Source organism: Gracilinanus agilis, chromosome 5 (genome assembly GCF_016433145.1).
Source record: "Gracilinanus agilis isolate LMUSP501 chromosome 5, AgileGrace, whole genome shotgun sequence".
Taxonomy (NCBI): Eukaryota; Metazoa; Chordata; class Mammalia; order Didelphimorphia; family Didelphidae; genus Gracilinanus; species Gracilinanus agilis.
The window spans coordinates 152,077,057-152,096,316 of NC_058134.1; the positions used below are offsets into that span (position 1 = coordinate 152,077,057).

Genomic DNA, 19,260 nt, shown 5'->3' on the forward strand with positions numbered 1-19,260 from the left:
GTAGGTATTAGTTTGTTCAGAGTTTTGCTCTATTTTTTTTTTAACCCTTGTACTTCAGTGTATTGTCTCATAGGTGGAAGATTGGTAAGGGTGGGCAATGGGGGTCAAGTGACCTGCCCAGGGTCACACAGCTGAGAGTTTTGCTCTATTAATGGGGACCTGGGATTAGACTCACTGAAAAGAATAGGAGTTTTGATTGGTGGTGCTGGAGAGAGAAAGACATTCTGAGTGAGATGTAATGAGGGGATTTGGAAGCCCTACACAACTAGAAAAATCGCAGGAAAGAGAGCTGAATTTAGAGCCAGAAAACGCGAAATAAAATTAGGTTTTGCTACCTATTACTTGTGTGACCTTGGGTAAGAAATTTAAACTTTTAACGCCTCAGTTTCCTCACAAAGAACTTGACCTGAATGATGTCTAACGTCCTTGCTAGTGCTAGGCCTATGAATTTATTACTAGGGAATACTGTGTTAGGATGTAATAAAGGGACACAGAAAGAGGACACAGGGTCCCAAGACAATTTTTGTTTGCTGTGAAATATCACTGGAGGTCATCCTTGTTCAGCCTGATACTGAAAATGTGGAAGAACAGATTCTGATTGCTTTTTGAAAGGCCCAATTTTGAAACATAAAGTATGTTTTCCACAGTTGCAAAGCCCAAAGTCATCCTGTTAAAACACTGGATGTCAAGTTCACATGTGTGTCAGTCCAGGTTCCCAAGTGGTAAAATGGATCACTCAAAGACCTAGAATTCAAACAGTCTTTTTTCCCCTCTAAAAATACATTCCAATATCTTCAGGTAAAAGATAACAACAGCTAAGTCAAGGGGTCCCATGGGGTTTCCAGAGCTTTCCACTGAAGGCTTAAACATTGTTTATATTCTTCTTGTCCAAAGAGTCAACAGATGGGTCATAGATCAATCCACCTCAGGGCAAAGTAAACACAAATTGCCCAAGTCTGTACTATATCTTCCTTGTTTGAACAATCTTGGGTGTTGGTGGGTTCTCTCTTTCTCTGTCTCCCCTTCTCTGTATCTCTCTCTCTCTGTCTTTCTGTGTGTCTCTGTCTCTCTTTCTTTCTCTCCTGACCAGAGTCAGCAAAGGGTAATAACATACACTTTAATAAAGAAACTTACCAGAAGAGGCTCCTTTAAGGCTTTGTCCTCAGGATCAACTGCCTCAATCTGGTAAATGGGTCCAGGACTTGTTCCTTCCAAAATATAGAGCTCTACAGCTACACAAGAGTTCAAGGTATAGTAAACATTTTAAAATATAAAGCAAGCATGTAATTCTGACATACTTTTTGCCTAAAACTCTTACACTTAAGAAACTAAGGTTGTGGGAAGCCGTTCTATGTATTAAAGCCTTTGGAGAAATAGGATCAAATTTAGGGCCTGTTATCTGGATTCCCTATGTGACCAATCCAGGCTGAGTCAGTCTTTGTGTTTGGTCCTGGTCACCTGAGCCCCAAAAGGCTCTGGTACCAGCAGGTAGGTTAATCCAAAATCAACTTGATCCCTCCGAAAAGGCTATTAGGAGTCATTTAGAGAAACAGGGTCTGTAACAGATATTTTATCTGGATCCCATTACAAAATCATCGGCAAGTAAAACTGTGTGTATGATTTTTCTGCACTGCATGTCAGGAATGCAGACAGAATGGGCCATCTAAGATAAAAATCTGAGGCTCCTCTTTTGACTCAGTTTTGATCCCCACCTTTCTTAGAACTCCTATTGGAAAACTTTGAAGTGGCAGACCAGCATCTACTGAGTTAATGATTCCTCTCCTTGATAATTAAGAAGCCTGGACCCTGACAAACATTACTTAAGATAAGTCTGCATACTTAGATAAGTATGGCTCTTTTAGTCTTGACTTTATTTGTCCAGGTGCCTATAATCCTGGAAGACAGAACTCAATAAGTGAGCATCTCCATAAAAATATTTCCTCTCCCAGAATTATCCCTACTAATTGATGGTTGGAATTTGGCCATTGTCTTGGTACTTATACCTTTACTCTTTAGACTTTAATGGGTTATGTATGATCTGTTACCCCTTCATAGCTGTGTTCTTTGTTTGAAACCAGTATATAATAAACTCCCAAGCCCACAGACTTTGGGACAGCATGGGCTAACCACTAGTCTAGTTGTTCTCATTTTCTTTCTCCTGCCTTAACCATCCTATGCCACCACGCCGCTCAGGACCCCAAAAAATCATATAGAGGCATGGCCCCCTATATAAGGTTTTCTAACTATGGCTTAATTTACCAAACCTGAAGAATTAGAATGCAATTAAAAATAAATAAGCAGTCTGGTTTAGTACTACAGTACTAGATCTTGAGTCAGGAGGTCCTGGGTTTAAACTCCCATTGCTGTGTGCCTTGGAACTAGTTATTTAATTTCTGCGTACCTCAGACAAATCTTCTAAATTGAGGAAGTGTTACTATCTGCATCCATCAGTCGACTGAGTTCCCAAACCAACAAAATGTTGACATATGAAGAAACACCCTATTTACAAGCTGGATCATACAAATTAGGGGGAATCATACAGTGATGGCTCAGAAGGGTTTTCAGAGGCGGTGCACTAAATTCTCATTCTCTCTGTTTAGCAGCAGGGACGGAGGGAAGGTAAAAGTTAGAAGGTCACCCTTAGAAACCTTTTGGCATGAGTTTTTCCTGTCTCCAAAAATCCTATTTCAAAATGCAAAAATAACCCTCAGGAATTCTCATACCTTAATTTTTTAAAACTAATTGGCATATCTCTTTTGACACTGTAAGAAGAATTAGCTAATATCCAGATTACTAGAAGACTCTGAACTTAAGTCTTCAATGGATAAAACACTAATTTTAAGAGGTAACATGGGAAGGTACCCAAGGAATACTTTACTGGTTTCATAAATGGACCTGGCTGCTACACACTGTGGACAGTTTCTTTTGGTGAGGGACTGACAACTGGAGAGTGGTGATTGCTCCTTTATTTTTCTTTCTGTTTAGTAGATTCATTTTCCACTAAAAAAAAATCTGTTTAATCATTTTCATCATTGTCTCCTAGAACCACAATGCCATTCTCTCTTCTATGTCACAGATAAGCCATATCTTACTTTCTTTTGCCAAGTTGTCTAGAAACATTGGAGGCTCATTAACATCTTTTAACTTGACAGTCAAGAGCCCCAAATCCATTGCACCAGCTTCATCTTTAACGTAAATCTGCAAATCAAAGGATTTTGGCATAGTTTCAAAATCGAGTGGAGGCTGCCCTGTGGTGACCACCTGAAAAACAAAACAGAAAGTTCTCAGTGGGGCTATGGAAAGAAGGAATCTTGAGATATAGACATTCTGAAATGGGATCATTTCAAGGAGTCAATAACATATGGTTCATGAATGATCTTTTTTCTTTACTGTCAAAGGGCCCAGACTTACAGCGTATCATCCCATTTCTTTTCTTTAAGTAATATTTTATTTTCTCCCAGTTACATGTAAGAACAATTTTCAACATTCATTAAAAATTTTTTTGAGTTCCAAATTCTCTCTCTTTTTCTGTCCTCCCTACTTCCTTCTCTCCCACCCTTCCCTCCAACCTGATATGGTAAGCAATCTTATATAGATTTCACAAGTGTAATCATGTAAAACATTTTTCCATATTAGTCTTTTTGTAGAAGAGATCTGAAATGGAAGGCAGAGGAGGGGAAGGAAGGAAGGAAGGAAGGAAGGAAGGAAGGAAGGAAGGAAGGAAGGAAGTAAGGNATCTTTTTTCTTTACTGTCAAAGGGCCCAGACTTACAGCGTATCATCCCATTTCTTTTCTTTAAGTAATATTTTATTTTCTCCCAGTTACATGTAAGAACAATTTTCAACATTCATTAAAAATTTTTTTGAGTTCCAAATTCTCTCTCTTTTTCTGTCCTCCCTACTTCCTTCTCTCCCACCCTTCCCTCCAACCTGATATGGTAAGCAATCTTATATAGATTTCACAAGTGTAATCATGTAAAACATTTTTCCATATTAGTCTTTTTGTAGAAGAGATCTGAAATGGAAGGCAGAGGAGGGGAAGGAAGGAAGGAAGGAAGGAAGGAAGGAAGGAAGGAAGGAAGGAAGGAAGGAAGGAAGGAAGGAAGGAAGGAAGGAAGGAAGGAAATCTAATATGAGTATTATCCATTTCAAAGATCCAAAAACTCAAAGACCATTAGTGTTTAAACAAGCCAATCACAAAGGTGACACATAGCAAAGTAAACTTTGGGGGAGGTCTTACAGCATAGCAGATTAGTGGATAGAGTCCACCTCAGAGTTAAGACCTAGGCTTAGGTCCCACACAGATGTGAGACCCTAGGGCTGTGATGGTATACTTTTCCTTCCCAAACAGAGTATAAGCATCTCAAAGACAGGGACCCTAACTCCACTACTTTTGTATTTTTGCATCACTTCTCCTATTAGACATCTCTAATTGTTAGGAAGCTTTTTCTCATATTAGGCAAAAAACTACCCATCTGCCATACCCACCAACTGTTCCTAGTTCTTAAAACAAACAAACAGACAAACAAACAAAACCCCTACCTTCTGCCTTAGTATCAATTCTAAAACAGAAGGGCAGCAAGGACTAGACAATTGAGGTTAAGTGACTTGCCCAGGGTCACATAGCTAGGAAGTGTCTGAGGGCAGATTTGAACACAGGATCTCCCATCTCTAGACCTGGTAGTCTGTGCATTATTCTACCTAGCTGCTCCTCACCATTGCTAGTTCTAAGCTCTGGCACCTAAGCAAAACAAATCTAATGTCTTTCAAGACAGGTGTCATGGCTCTCTTCCTTTTTTTTTTTTTTTTGTCTGATCAAGTCAGCTAACATTTATTAAGTGCTTACTATGTGCCAGGCACTGTGTTAAGTGCTGGGAATACAGATATAAGCAGAAAACAAATCCCTGTCCTTAAGGAGCTTACATAATAATGAGGGAAGAAAACACATAAAAAGGGGCTGGAAAGATGATGAGGATGAGGATTGGTCCTGGGGCACGTTTGAGAAAAGGAGCCTGAAAGACAAGAGGAATGAATGATGGCACATACAGCCGAAAAGACAGGAGTTGAGAAAGGGAGATAATTTCAGAATGAATGTGGTTTTAGACATGTTGGTTTTCAGCTTGACCTATACTGGTGATGGCAAACCTATGTCAGGCATGTCAGTGTCATTTTCGATGCAGCCGCATACGGAGAAGTACAGGGCTGCATGCCAAGGATGAAACATTTGCTGTAGTATAGTATAGACACTGTGCACTAAAAATGACAATTCTACCTATATTAATTTACCTATTTTGGTTTATTAAATATAGTTACATATTACAGTTATACATTTTTGTTATTTAAACTATTATTTATTATAAATATCGTGAAATTATGTTGTTTTTTTTCTTGAAGTGACATCACCTGAGTTATGCTCGGTTTTTTGGTGAATTCTGACACACCAGGCTCAAAAGGTTGCCCACCACTGACCCTTACCATGCCAAGCTGCCAAAAGCTCCAGAGTCCATGACAGGGTAGGGTCTGGGTAGCCAGACAAGGAAGGAGGTGATGGGCAATGCTAGAGAGGCCACAATGGTCCAGAATCAGAAGAGACCATATGACGTCCTTGAAAGAGCCCCAGATTTGGAAAGAGACAGTCTGAGAGTTGTTCTGAACCTGACCCTTGCTAACCATATGGCCTGGGGAAGTCTGTCTGGCTCAAAACCTCAGTTTCCTCATCTGGATTTTCCAGATGATCATATTTGCATTACTGACCTCACAGAGCTATTGTGAGGGAGAATAAGATAGGCAAAAAAAAACAAAGAATAGGCAAACGTATCATGATAGGTTGTCGACATTTGTCTCCATGGAAAGTGTTAGTTGCTGGGGAACTACATTTTAGAGTTCAGCTGGAAATATTAAAAGCAGACTAGTACCCTGGCTTAAAGGGAAATGGCAGCTTTGGGAATCACCTGAAAGAAGGGGAAAGCCAAATATCTGTAAGCAGATGTGACCATCCCTCTTAAACATGAATGCTTATTATACTTAGTTTGTTCTAAGGGAGAAATATGTAACCAGAACTGATATGCCTGTATGTTTAGAGTTCTTTGATGTGTCATTTCATCATTAATGATATGTACTTTCCATAGAACTGATACCCAATGAAGCAAGCAGTGTCAGGAGAAAAATTGATATGATAATATTGACATTATAAGGAGAAATAATAGGAGCAGCAAGGTGGGAAAGAGGATCGAGAGTCAGACCTAGAGATGGGAAGTCTTGGATTCAAATCTGACCTCAGAAACTGCCTAGCTGTGTGAATCTGGGCAAGTCACTTAACCCCAGTTGCCTAGGCCTTGCCATTCTTCTGACTTAGTATTGATTCTAAGATACAGGGTAAAGGTTTTAAAATAAGTAAATAAAAACAACTTGGAAAGACATAAAAATTCTGATTAGTGCATTGACCAACCATAGTTCCAATAATCTGGTAAATGAAGCTCTCCACCAACTAGAGAATTGAATTCAAGATGTGGAGCAACCACATAAACATTTTTTTGATGTGGCCAATGAGGGAATTTTGTTTTGCTTGACCACACACACACACACACACACACACACACACACACACACACACAATGGTTTCATTTTTTGTCTTTTTTTTCCTTCAATTGAGGTCCTGAGAGAGAGAAAATAAATGTGAACTTTTTTTTAATTCCAAAAAAATATAGAAAAGGTCTTCACCCCTTAGTGAAATTAATGGAAAAAAAGAACTTCACAACCAGAATGAGAGCTTACAGGGAGGGACTTTAGATGACCATCTGAGCCATATTTCTGCTTTCAGGAAGCTCTAAACTACCCATAGCAAATAATTCCACCATCTTACCTGCTATCCTAATACCTCCCAAACACCTTAATAGTTTACAAAGCACTTTTTTTTCCACTCACACTGAAAGTCATATAGTGAAAATATTATCAATTCTATTTTATAGAAAAGGAAAATGAAGGCTAGCCAGGTGGCTCAGTGGATAGAGAGCCAAGCATGGAGACAAGAAGTCCTGGGTTCAAATCTGGCCTCAGTCCCCCCTGGGAAAGTCACTTAACCCCATTTGCCTAGCCCTTACCACTCTTTTGCTTTGGAAACAATATTGAGTATTTATTCTAAGACCGAAGGCAAGGGCTTACAAAAAAGAAAAAGAAAGAAAAGGAAGATGAGAGTCAGAGAGATGTGTCTTGGCAAGGGCATGTAAGTAGTAAGTGGCTGAGCCAGCAATCTAATCTAGGTCTCCAGATTCAATATGGTACAACATAAAGAGCATCAGCTCTGAAGTAAGAGGACCCAAATTCAAAGCCTGCCTCTGATCTAAGTGATCATGAACAAATCACTGATCATCCCTTGGTCTCAGATTCCTCAATTAGAAAATGAGGGACTTCAGCTCAATGCCCTTTGAGGTTCCTTACAGCTATAGATATTGTGACTCCACTTTGAAATTCTTTCCACTTCACTGTGCTAGATGCTAGTAATAAAAAGTCATATCCAGCAAAGAGATTGGACATTGGTCTGCAGAGGGATGAGACTTTAGGAAAAAGAGAGCCCCATCTGATGTGTGATCAGAAGAGAAGGCTTCAGATGCCACAAACAAAATTCCTAGACTACCTGAAAAAAAAATAACCCCAATGCCTAGGAGGGTTAGAAGAGGAAGAGACTTTATCAAGAATTCAATATAACACTTATCCCTGGTGACAAATTTTACTGTATAACAGAAAGCCTAAACCAAACCACCTACAGCTTACTGAACTGGAGGAGTCAATAAGACTTACTTCAAAGTTTTTCCCTGATAATCCATTAATGGAGAAGGCCCGAGTCAGAGGACTTGAATTTATTATCAAAGGAAACCCCAAGCTTACAGATGATGCTGATGGTGATAAGGTCACACTGAAGTTGTAGATTCTAGTACCAGGTGGAACATTTTCTTGGACAAAGCAGCTTGCAGGGAACTCCTTTAGTTGTAAACAGTCTCCCCCTATAAATTGGAAACAAATATAAACTAATAAGTGGCTTATATAGTGCTTTAAATTGTGTAAAGGACTTCTTTTTAGACTCACAAATTTGAGGCATTATTTTCATTCCCATCTTTCAGCCAGGCTATACCAAAAAGTAATAGTACAAGCCAACAGCAAACCCCTCCAAACTGCCTCTGCTGCTCCAGGTTTTGAACCTGGGCCCAAGCCAACTTCAAGATTCTGAGACCCTGCCTAATCCAATAGCCAAATCCCCTTGAAGTTCCAAGTCCTAGCTCAAGCCACATTTAAGATAAAAAAGTTGAGAGAAAGGCTAGGAAAATCAATAAACATAAACACACACACACACACACACACACACACACACACAGATACACACACACACACAGCTATGGAAAATTTTATGGAGACAAAGAAGAGCAAGGCACAGACTTGGAAAAGGACAGTGACATCAAAGCCAATACACAAAAGTTCAAAGAAAAATGGAAACTGGTCTCAGATTTTGAAAGAGCTCAAAAAGGAATTTAAAAACCAAATAAGAGAGGTAAAGGAAAAATGGGGAAGCAAAATGAAAGCAATGCAAGTATAATACCTTAAAAAGCAGAATTGACCAAATGGGAAAAAAGGTACCAAAATCCAATAAAGAAAAGAGTATTTTTAAAAAGTGGAATTGGCTAAATGGAAAAGGAGATCCAAAAGCTCGTAGAAGAAAATAATGCCTTAAAAATTAGAATTGGGCAAGTAGAAGCTAATGACTTCATGAGATATCAAGAAACAATAAAACAAAACCAAAAGAATGAAAAAAAAAAGAAATATGAAATACCTCATTGAAAAAATAACTGACCTGAAAAATAGATCCAGGGGAGACAATTTAAGAATTATTGGATGACCTGAAAGTCATGATTTAAAAAAAAAACTTTGACATCATATTACAAGAAAATATCAAAGAAAAACTGCTCTGATATTTTCAAACAAGAGAGTAAAATAGAATTGAAAGAATCCACAGATCACTTCCTGAAATAAATACCCAAATGACAACTCCCAGGAATATTATAGCCACATTGAAGAGCTCACAGGCCAAGGAGAAGATACTTCAAGCAGCTAGAAGGAAAATTCAAATATCATGGAATCACAGTCAGGATTACACAGGACTTATCAGCATCTACATTAAATAACTGTAAGGCTTTGAATATGATATTCTGGAAGGCAAAGGAACTAGGTTTAGAACCAAGGATCATCTACTTAGCAAAAGTGAGTATATTCTTTCAGGGAGGAAATGGTACTTTAATAAAAATAGATTTCCAAGTATTCCTGATGAAAAGACAGATTTTCCTAAATGGAAAATTTGATGTCCAAATACAAGACTCAGGAAAAGCACAAAATGGTAAACAAGAAAGTGAAATTTTAAGGAATTCCATAAGATCAAATTATTTATATTCCTACAAGGAAAGATAATGTTTATATCTCCTAAAATTTTTGTCATCATTAGAACAGTTGGAAGGAGTATAAATAGACAAATGGTGCAAGAGTAAGTTGATTAGGATGGGATGATATGTAAAAAAAACCAAGGGATGAAAAAGAGGATTTCACTAAGAGAAAAGAGAAGGGGGTGGTAGAATGGAGTAAATTATCTTGTTTAAAGAGGTACAAAAATTATTACAGTGGAGGGAAAAATGAGGGTGGTGATGGACATTGCTTAAACCTTATTTTTGGCTCAGAGAGGAAATAACAACCATGGTCATTGGCCATAGAATGCTATCATAACCTATAGAAAAGTAGGAGGGGAATAAGTCAAGGTAGGTAATAGAAGGGAAGAGAAATTGGGGGGAATTGATTAAAAGCAAAATACTTGTGAGGAGGAACAGAGTGAAAGGAAATAGAAAGAGAAGGATGAAAGGGGGGCATAAGAAAGAAAGGAAAGTTGGTAATTATAACTATGAATGTGAATGGAATGAACTCACCTATAAAGTGGAAGTTGATGGCAGAGTGGATTAAAAACAAGAATCCTATGGTATGTTGTTTAAAAGAAACACATTTTATGCAGGAAGACACCCACAGGGTAAAGGTAAGGAATTAGAGCAGTATTCATTGTGTTAATTATAGTGTTAACCTGATTAAAAGAGATAAGGAAGGAAATTACATCTTGATAAAAGGTACTAGAAACAATGAAGTAATATCAATTCTAAACATATATGTACCAAGTGGCATAACCTCCAAAACTTTAAAGGAGAAATTAAATGATCTTCAGGAGGATATACACAGTAAAATTCTACTAATAGGAGATCTCAACTTTCCTCTATAAGAACTAGGTAAATTGAACTAAAAAATAGTAATAAGAAGAAGTGAAAGAAGTGAATAAGATTTTTGAAAAGTTAGATTTAATAGATTTCTGGAGAAAACTGAATGAAAATAGAAATATTTCTTCTTTTCAGCTGTTCATGACACCTACACAAAAACTGACCATATATTAGGGCATAAAAACTTCACAACCAAATGTCAAAAAGCAGAACTAATAAATGCATCTTTTCCAGATCATAATACAATAAAAATGATAATCAATAAGTGTCTATGGAAAGACAAATTAAAAATTAACTGGAAACTAAATAATCTAATTCTAAAAGTGTGAATGAAAGAACAAATTATAAAAAACAATCAATTATTTTATTAAAAAGAATGACAATGAGGTGATATATCAAATTTTATGGGATATAACCAAAGTAGTACTTAGGGGAAAATTTATATTGCCAAATATTTACATCAGTAAAATAGATAAAGAAGAGATCAATGAATTGGGCATGCAACTAAAAATACTACCAAAAGAACAAATTTAAAATCCCCAATTAAAGACTAAATTGGAAATTCTAAAAATCAAAGGACAAATGAATAACACTGAAAGTAAGAGAACCATTGAACTAATAAATAAGACTAGGAGTTGGATTCGTGAAAATACAAATAGAATAGATAGAGCATAGGTTAATTTGACTTAAAATAAGAAAGAAAAACAAAATACCAGTATCAAAAAATGAAAAGGGTGAATTCACCACCAATAAAAAGGAAATTAAAGCAATCATTAGGACCTATTTTGCCCAATTATATGCCAATAAGTCTGACAATCTATGTATGAATGTTTACAAAACTATAAAAACTAAAAAAAGTTTAACAAAAGAAGAAATAGAATACTTAAATAATCTCATCTCAGAAAAAGAAATTGAACAAGCCATCAACACTCTAAGAAAAAATTCCCAGGGCCAGATGTATTCATAAGTGCTATCAAACATTTAAATAACTAATATCAATACTATATAAATGATTTGAGAAAATAGGCAAAGAAGGAGTCCTACAAAATTCTTCTTCTGACACAGTTATGGTGCTGAGATCTAAGCTATGAATAGCAAAAACAGAGAAAGAAAATTATAGGCCAATTTCCTTATTTAATATGGATGCAAAAATTGTAAATAAAATACTAGCAAGGAGACTGTAGCAATATATCATAAGGATTATTCACTATAACCAGGTAGGCTTTATACCAGGAATGGAGGCCTGGTTTAATAATAAGAAAATTATCAGCATAATTGATCATCTCAATAACAAAACTAATAAAAATCACATGACTTATCTCAATAGATTCAGGAAAAGCCTTTGACAAAATACAAAATCCAATCCTGTTAAAAACACTAGAGGGGGCAACTGGGTAGCTCAGTGGATTGAGAGCCAGGCCAGAGATGGGAGGTCCTAGGTTCAAATGTGACCTCAGACACTTCCCAGCTGTGTGACCCTGGGCAAGTCACTTAACCCCCATTGCCTAGCCCTTACCAATCTTCTGCCTTGGAGCCAATACACAGTATTGACTCCAAGATGGAAGGTAAGGGTTTAAAAAAAAAACACTAGAAAATATAGGAATAAATGGGTCTTTCCTTAAAAATGATAAGGACTATCTATCTAAAACTATGAGTTTTAGTATCCTCTGCAATGGAGATAAGTTAGAAGCCTTCTCAATAAGATCAGGAGTGCAGCAAGGGTGCCTATTATCACCTCTATTATTTAATGTTGTATTAGAAATGCTAGATTTAGCAGTAAGAGAAGAAAAAGAAATCCAAGGAATTAAAGTAGGTAATGATAAAACTAAACTATCACACTTTGCAGAAGATATATTGGTATATGTAGAGAATTCTAGAGAATCAACTAAAATAATAGTTGAAATAATTAATAACTTTAACAAAGTTGTAAGATACAAAATAATCCCCCATAAATCATCATTTCTATGTATTAGCAACAAAGTCCAGCAGCAAGAGATAGAAAAAGAAATTCCATTTGAAATAACTTAAGACAATATAAAAGTGGGAATCTACTTGCCAAGACAAAACCAGGACTCACATGAACACAATTACAAAACACTTTTCACATAAATAAATTCAGATTTGAACAAATGGAAAAATATTAATTACTCATGGGTAGATGGGGCTAATATAACAAAAATGAGAATTCTACAAAAATTAATTTACTTTTTCAGTGCCATTCCAATCAAATACCAAAATATTATTTTATAGAACTAAAAAAAATAATAAAATTTATCTGGAAGAACAAAAGGCCAAGAACATCAAAGGAATTAATGGAGGAAAAAAGTCAAGGAATGTGGCCTAGCAGTACAGATCTCAAACTGTACTAAAATGTAGTAATTATCAAAACAATATGGTAATGGCTAAAAAATAGGATGATAGATTAATGGAATCGATCAGATATACAATATACAGGAGGAAATGACCTTAGCAATCTAGTATTTGATAACCCCCCCCAAAAAAAACAACAACTTGTGGGATAAAAACTCACTATTTGACAAAAACTTCTGGGAATACTAGAAAATAGTATGGCATAAACTAGGTATAGATTAATATCTCAAACCCAATACCAAGACAAGGTCAAAATGGGCATATGATTTAGATGTAAAGAGTGATACCATAAGTAAATTAGGAGAATGTAGAATAATTTACCTGTCAGACATATGAAGGGAAGAATTTATGACCAAACAGAGAGAGAGCATTACAAGATATAAAATGAATAAATCTGATTATATTAAATATAAAAAGTGTTGTACAAACAAGACCAATGTAATCAAGTTTAGAAGGGAAATAAATTTAGAAGGGAAAATTTTTTATAGAAAATTTCTCTGATAAAAGTTTAATTTCTCAAATTCATACAGAATGGAGTCAAATTTATAAGAATACAAGTAATTCCCCAATTGACAAATGATCAAATGATATGAATAAGCAATTTTCAGATGAAGAAATTAAAGCTATCAATAAACATATGAAAGAATGTTCTAAATCATTCTTGATAACAGAAATGTGAATTAAAACAACTCTGAGGTACAATCTCACACTTATCAGATTGACCAATGTGACAGTATAGGAAAGTGATAAATGTTGGAGGGTATGTGGTAAAATTGGGACACTAATGCATTGCTGATGGAGTTGTGAACTGATCCAACCATTCCAGATGCCAATTCAGAACTATGCCCAAAGGGCTATAAAACAATGCATACCCTTAAATCCCGTAATACTGCTACTAGATTTGTATCCAAGAGAGATCATAAAAAAGGAGAAAGGACCTACTTGTACAAAAATATTTATAGCAGCTCTTTTTGTGGTGGCAAAGAATTGATAATTGAGGGGATGTTTGTCAATGGCTAAACTAATTGTGATGGGACACTACTGTTCTATAAGAAAGGATGAACAGGATGATTTCAGAAAAAGCTGGGAAGGCTTACATGAACTGATGGAAAGTGAAATAAGCAGAACCAGGAGAACATTGTACATAATAACATCAATATTGTCTGATGAAGAACTGTGTAAGTCTTAGTGACTCTCAGCACGACAATAATCTGGGATAATTCTGAAGGATTTATAACAATGAATGTTATCTACCTCCAGAGAGAGTACTGTTGGAGTCAGAATATTGATCAAAGCATACTATTTTTCACTTTAATTTATTTGTGATTTTGTTTTGGGGTTTGGGTTTTATATGAGTATTCTTTCACAACATGACAAATAGGGATGTATGTTTTGCATGGTAATACATGTATAACCCAGATCAAATTGCTTGCCATTTTCAAAATGAGAGAGGGAAGAGAAGCCAATTTGGATCTTATAATTTCAGAAAACATAAACTGAAAATTGTTATTACATGAAATTGGGAAAATAAAATATCTTTAAGGTTAAATGACTTGCCCAGGGTGACACAGCTAGGAAGTGTCTGAGGCTAGATCTAAACCCTGGTCCTCCAAACTCTAGACCTAGTCCTCTATTCACCATGCCATTTAGCTGCCCTTCTATGTGTGATTTAACCTTGGGGCAAGTCTTTTCACGTTTCCTTGGCATCAGTCTCTTCATCAATAAAATGAAGGGCTAGAAAAGAGATTTGAAAGTGAGATTTCCTCTTGTCCTTATAGAGGTGGGGGACTATAGGTACAGGGTATAGTATGAAATGTCAAACAGTCCTTGCACTGATTTTGCTTAAGTGTTTTTCTTGTTTAAAAGGAATGTTCTCTGGGAATGTGAGTTATTTTCAGAATTGACTGTGACATAAAAACAAAAGAGAACAATAAAACTTAAAAAAATAGAATGAAATCAGGCATTGAATTAGATGATCAATAATATCCTTTCCAGTTTAACATTTAATGCTGTTGTTGTGTCCAACTCTTCATGACCCCATTTGGCATTTTCTTGGCAAAGATACTGGAGTAGTTTGCCATTCCCTTTGCTGGCTCATTTTATAGAGGAGGAATGTGAGGCAATCAGGGTTAAATGACTTGCCTAGGGTCACACAGCTAGTAAATCTCTGAGGTCAAATTTGAACTAGGGAAGATAAGTCTTCCTCACTACAGGCCTGGTGCTCTATCTACTGTGCCACCTACCTGCCCTCCAGCTTTAAATTCTTGGATCCTATTAAATTACAGTTTCTGGATTACCTGCTATTTCTGTTGCTTAAAGGAGACAATCTTCTTCTTGCTTATGACCACAAAGAAAATGATTTTCTACTTGGGATTATATAGTCAATCCCTGACTTAATTCATGCTCAATTCACATATGTTTCTTATCCAGAGACAACAGCTAGCCCAGCCAGGTTGTAGGAAGTCCCTTTCTTTCATGATGCATGTACCTCTCAGTTTTGCTCTCTACTTCTACTAATCTCTAAGGTCCCTTCCAAGATCCTATGCCTTAATGATTCTCTTCCTTTTTCATGGCTGACCCTATTGCTGCACAGAGCCTGCCTTGCCCAACCTTATATCCCACTTCTAACTTCATTGAGAAACCATGAAGTCTAGGGTGAATTTTGCAGAGACAAATGAGAAATGAAAAAGAAGGAAAGGCAAATTTCAGAAGCAGTTCCTCCATCTCTCCCCTTTGATGCAGTTCCTATAGGTAGGATCACTAACAGCCATCTTATACCCTCATTTCTCCCCACATTGTACTATTTCTATGCTTCTTCCTTTTTCCAAAGCCAAAGTATTCAGGGTAGTCATTGTTTGAAGAAGGAAAAATAGACTTGGTTCCACCCAAAATGCAGATGATTCTTATTTCAGTATTTAGAGTAACTAAAAGCCCACTATTATTATTTGTGTGAGACCCACTCAAGAAAAATGGAGATGATTTAGGAGTCAAGAAGGATTTATACTGTCTACAGTTAAATTAGGTTCTTAGGCATATTATGGGTAAAATTTGTGGGCTAACCTTTATAAATGGGATATAGTTCAAAACAACAGCTATCCCTTCCATATCATGATTTTTTTCCATGGTGGTTTATATATATATCACAGGTTAACATACAAATTTCAATGGGAATATTTGGCGGGGTTTGGTAGAAGCTGCAAATGACACAGAAAAAGCTTTGAAACTCAGAAATGCATAAAATATATGTAATTTATAGTTATCACATAATACCAACATGTTTTATCTTTTAATACCACAAATTTACACAATTTCTTTTACTATAAACACTCCAGAAAAGAAAAAGAAAAAATTCTGACTTCTTTGGTTCAAAGGAAGGCCAAAAAATCGTACACAGATTTTCCTGATAGGGAGTTGGGGCACTGCCCCGCTGACTCCTGTGATATGGAAGGGATACATGTACGTGTGTAAGTTGGTTGCATTGGACTGGGAATTCATTTTCTCTTGGGAATAATGCTACCTGTTGTGAGTAGGCTAGCATACCATAAAAGAACTCGGGAAGAGGAGTTACATGAATTAGATGATCATTTCAATGAAGTCCATTCTCTCTCTTTTTTTAAACTCTTACCTTCTGTCTTAGAATCGATAGCAAGTATTGGTTCCAAGGCAGAAGAGTGGTAAGGGGTAGACAATTGGGATTATGTGCTTAGGGTCATACAGCTAGGAAGTGTCTGAAGCCAGATCTGAAGCCAGGACCTCCCACTCTAGGCCCCTACATATTCATACTCATATCTTGAGTTCTTCAGTTCCTTGATCATGGGGCGTTAAAAATGGGAGGAGATTTAGGGATCATTTAGTCATACTCCTTCATTTGACAGATGGTAATCTGAGGCCCAGTTGGGAAGTGAGTTACCCAAGGACACACAGCAATAGATCATGGGCTGGAACAGAGGGTCTCTTAACTCTCAGTTCAATATACCTCCACTATGCCACCATCTTTCCTACTAGAGTGTTCTTCTAAACTTTGGTGGTCTGTGAGATAAGAGAGCAAAAGAAAGAGATTTTAATGGAATTTGACTTACAAATGCATCTTAATTAAGATTCAAATTAGAATTACTTGAAGCATACCCTTTAAAAAAAAGAAATAATATGCAAAAGATTTATTATCAGTCAATGAACTCACTGAAACATCTCCTCAATTGTGTTTAAGATCTGGATGGATGATGCGCCTATCTTGTTTCCCTTGTATCAGTGCCATTCCAGTAATTTACAAATAGGGCTGCCTCACTAAAAGTAGTATTGTAGAATAAATTAGACTTTAATAGTCACAACTGTGGAATTCTCCTTGAGATTCTCTAAAAAATGTTCTTACAAGGGTGCCTATCAGATATGGAATATAATTTCATAAATACATGATGGTATCTTGATCCCATTCCCCAGCCTCTGACTACTAAGGTTAGAAGGTAAAACCTTCAGTTCCAACTTCAAGGACAATATTCCTCAGAGGAGGAGTCACTAAGTTCTTGCTAACTCTCTCTGGCAATATAGTAATAAACCAAAAAAAAATTCAAATAGACTTTTCATAGGAAAATATAATTAAGGAACAGCATCCTGTATCTACAGCCTCTACATGGAGCTCTTGTTGCAGGGTGTAGAGTAGGGAACGTGGAGGAAGGATAAGTCCATATATGTGATGCTCGTATAGTTTAATTAACAAGTGAAAAACTCAATTCATCTCTCTGATGTTTAATCTACATGACACCCATAATGCTGATGTTTAAATTCAAGTTGATACTTTTTTTTAACCCTTACCTTCTGTCTTGGAGTCAATACTGTGTATTGGCTCCAAGGCAGAAGAGTGGTAAGGGCTAGGCAATGGGGGTCAGGTGACTTGCCCAGGGTCACACAGCTGGGAAGTGTCTGAGGCCAGATTTGAACCTAAGACCTCCTGTCTCTAGGCCTGACTCTCAATGCACTGAGCTACCCAGCTGTCCCCTTTGATTTAATACTTATTGAGGATTAGAACTTATTCTTTAATGGACATAAAGGGATAGACTAGATCAGTTTTCAAAATAGGGATTAAGCCTTCTGGAGAGCCATGGCCTTACCTTAAGAGGGCTGTGGATTGATTCCACTGGGTTTCTGATCAGTCATTTGGGAAGAATGGGAAGATTGTTCAAACCAATCTCAAAGTATCAAATCATGGGTCTTGTCTCAAACATGACCTCATCCATCATCTACCTTGGTTGCCCTCTCCTTGCCCCCTGTAAGGTCCCAGGATACCTTGGTCTGAGCCAACATCAGCTCCTCAGGACAGTGAAAAACCTAATCACTACAAGGACACCTGTAACAGCAGCTATGCCAGGGGGAAAAATCCTCCCCTCCCCAGACACTTTCCAGAATATTTACCTCCCATCTCCTAAATTACCTAGTAGATGTAATAGCTGCCCCTTGGAGGTCTGGCTCTGTAATTCTGGGCAATGACCAGTGAGTAAGAGCTTCCTTCCTTTTTGTTTTGTAAAGTGAGGCAGAATGTGACACACAATGCTTGGAGGAGCTATGATCTGTATTTCAGAACTTATTACATTATCTTTTCTTTCAAACCTATTCCTTGGGTCCCATAAACCTCTCAAACACAACATGTCCAAAAGAGAACTGATCGTGACCTTCCCAGACCCATTCTTTTCCAGACTTTCCCATATGTGTAGAGAGTGCCATCAGTCTTCCAGTTTCCCCAGCTGGAGACTCACAACCTTGGTTTTGCCCTAGACTCCTTGTTTCCTCTAATCCAACATATCCTCTTGCCATTTCTACTTTCATAACATCAATACCCTTCTTTCCACTCAGAGAGACACCACCCAGTTCCAGTCTTAACTACATTTCCACTGAATTACTGCAATAGCCACTTAATTGGGCTCTCTGCCTCAAGGATCTTCCCTCTCCAAGCCATGACCTACACAGCTATTCAAGTGATTTTTCTTAAGCATTGGTCAGACATTGTCATTCCTCTAATCAGGAAACTCCAGGGATTCCTTATTGACTGAAATCCAATGATTTACCTTTATACTGGGTGGTGGGGATACAAAGTTAAAAACAGAAGAGTCCCTGTTGAGAAGCTTAGACTCTTCTGGATCTGTTGGGGTTGAAGAGGCTACAGAACGTTAGAATCTTCTGAAAGAATGGACTACATAATCATGAAGAAATGTAAATTCAGAGACTTAGGGGTAGAAGGGACCTTAGAGGTCATCTAGTCCAACCCCTAACTGGGGCCTCAACTCCTTTGAAAACATGCTCAAACAAAAGACACAAAAATGTTTTTTCCTCTCAAATCTTTTAATAACTTCAACTGCAGCCCAATTAAAATAGCAGGACAAAGCTAAAGCAAAATCAAACAAATTAATGTGGCTTCTTGGAGAAGTCTTAAGGCTTCCCCCACTCCCATTTTCTTTCAGTTTTGTGGAGGAGAATAAGAAGGATGAGGAAAAGGGATAATGTAGCCCCCTCAAAAAAAAGAAAGAAGGAAGAAAGAAAGAAAGAAAGAAAGAAAGAAAGAAAGGAAGGAAGGAAGGAAGGAAGGAAGGAAGGAAGGAAGGAAGGAA

The 19,260-nt window shown here is 37.1% G+C and overlaps 1 protein-coding gene across 1 annotated transcript in view; it reads right to left on the reverse strand.

The window, feature by feature from the left end:
- CDHR3 (cadherin related family member 3) overlaps positions 1 to 19,260 on the reverse strand; it is a 113,219-nt gene that overhangs the window by 79,776 nt on the left and 14,183 nt on the right. Inside the window, exons 2-4 of the mRNA XM_044679048.1 lie at positions 7,797 to 7,999; positions 3,093 to 3,261; positions 1,135 to 1,232 (exon numbers count right to left, since the gene is read on the reverse strand). Of these exons, the coding sequence (XP_044534983.1) occupies positions 1,135 to 1,232; positions 3,093 to 3,261; positions 7,797 to 7,999 (470 nt within the window). The remainder of the gene's footprint in view (positions 1 to 1,134; positions 1,233 to 3,092; positions 3,262 to 7,796; positions 8,000 to 19,260) is intronic.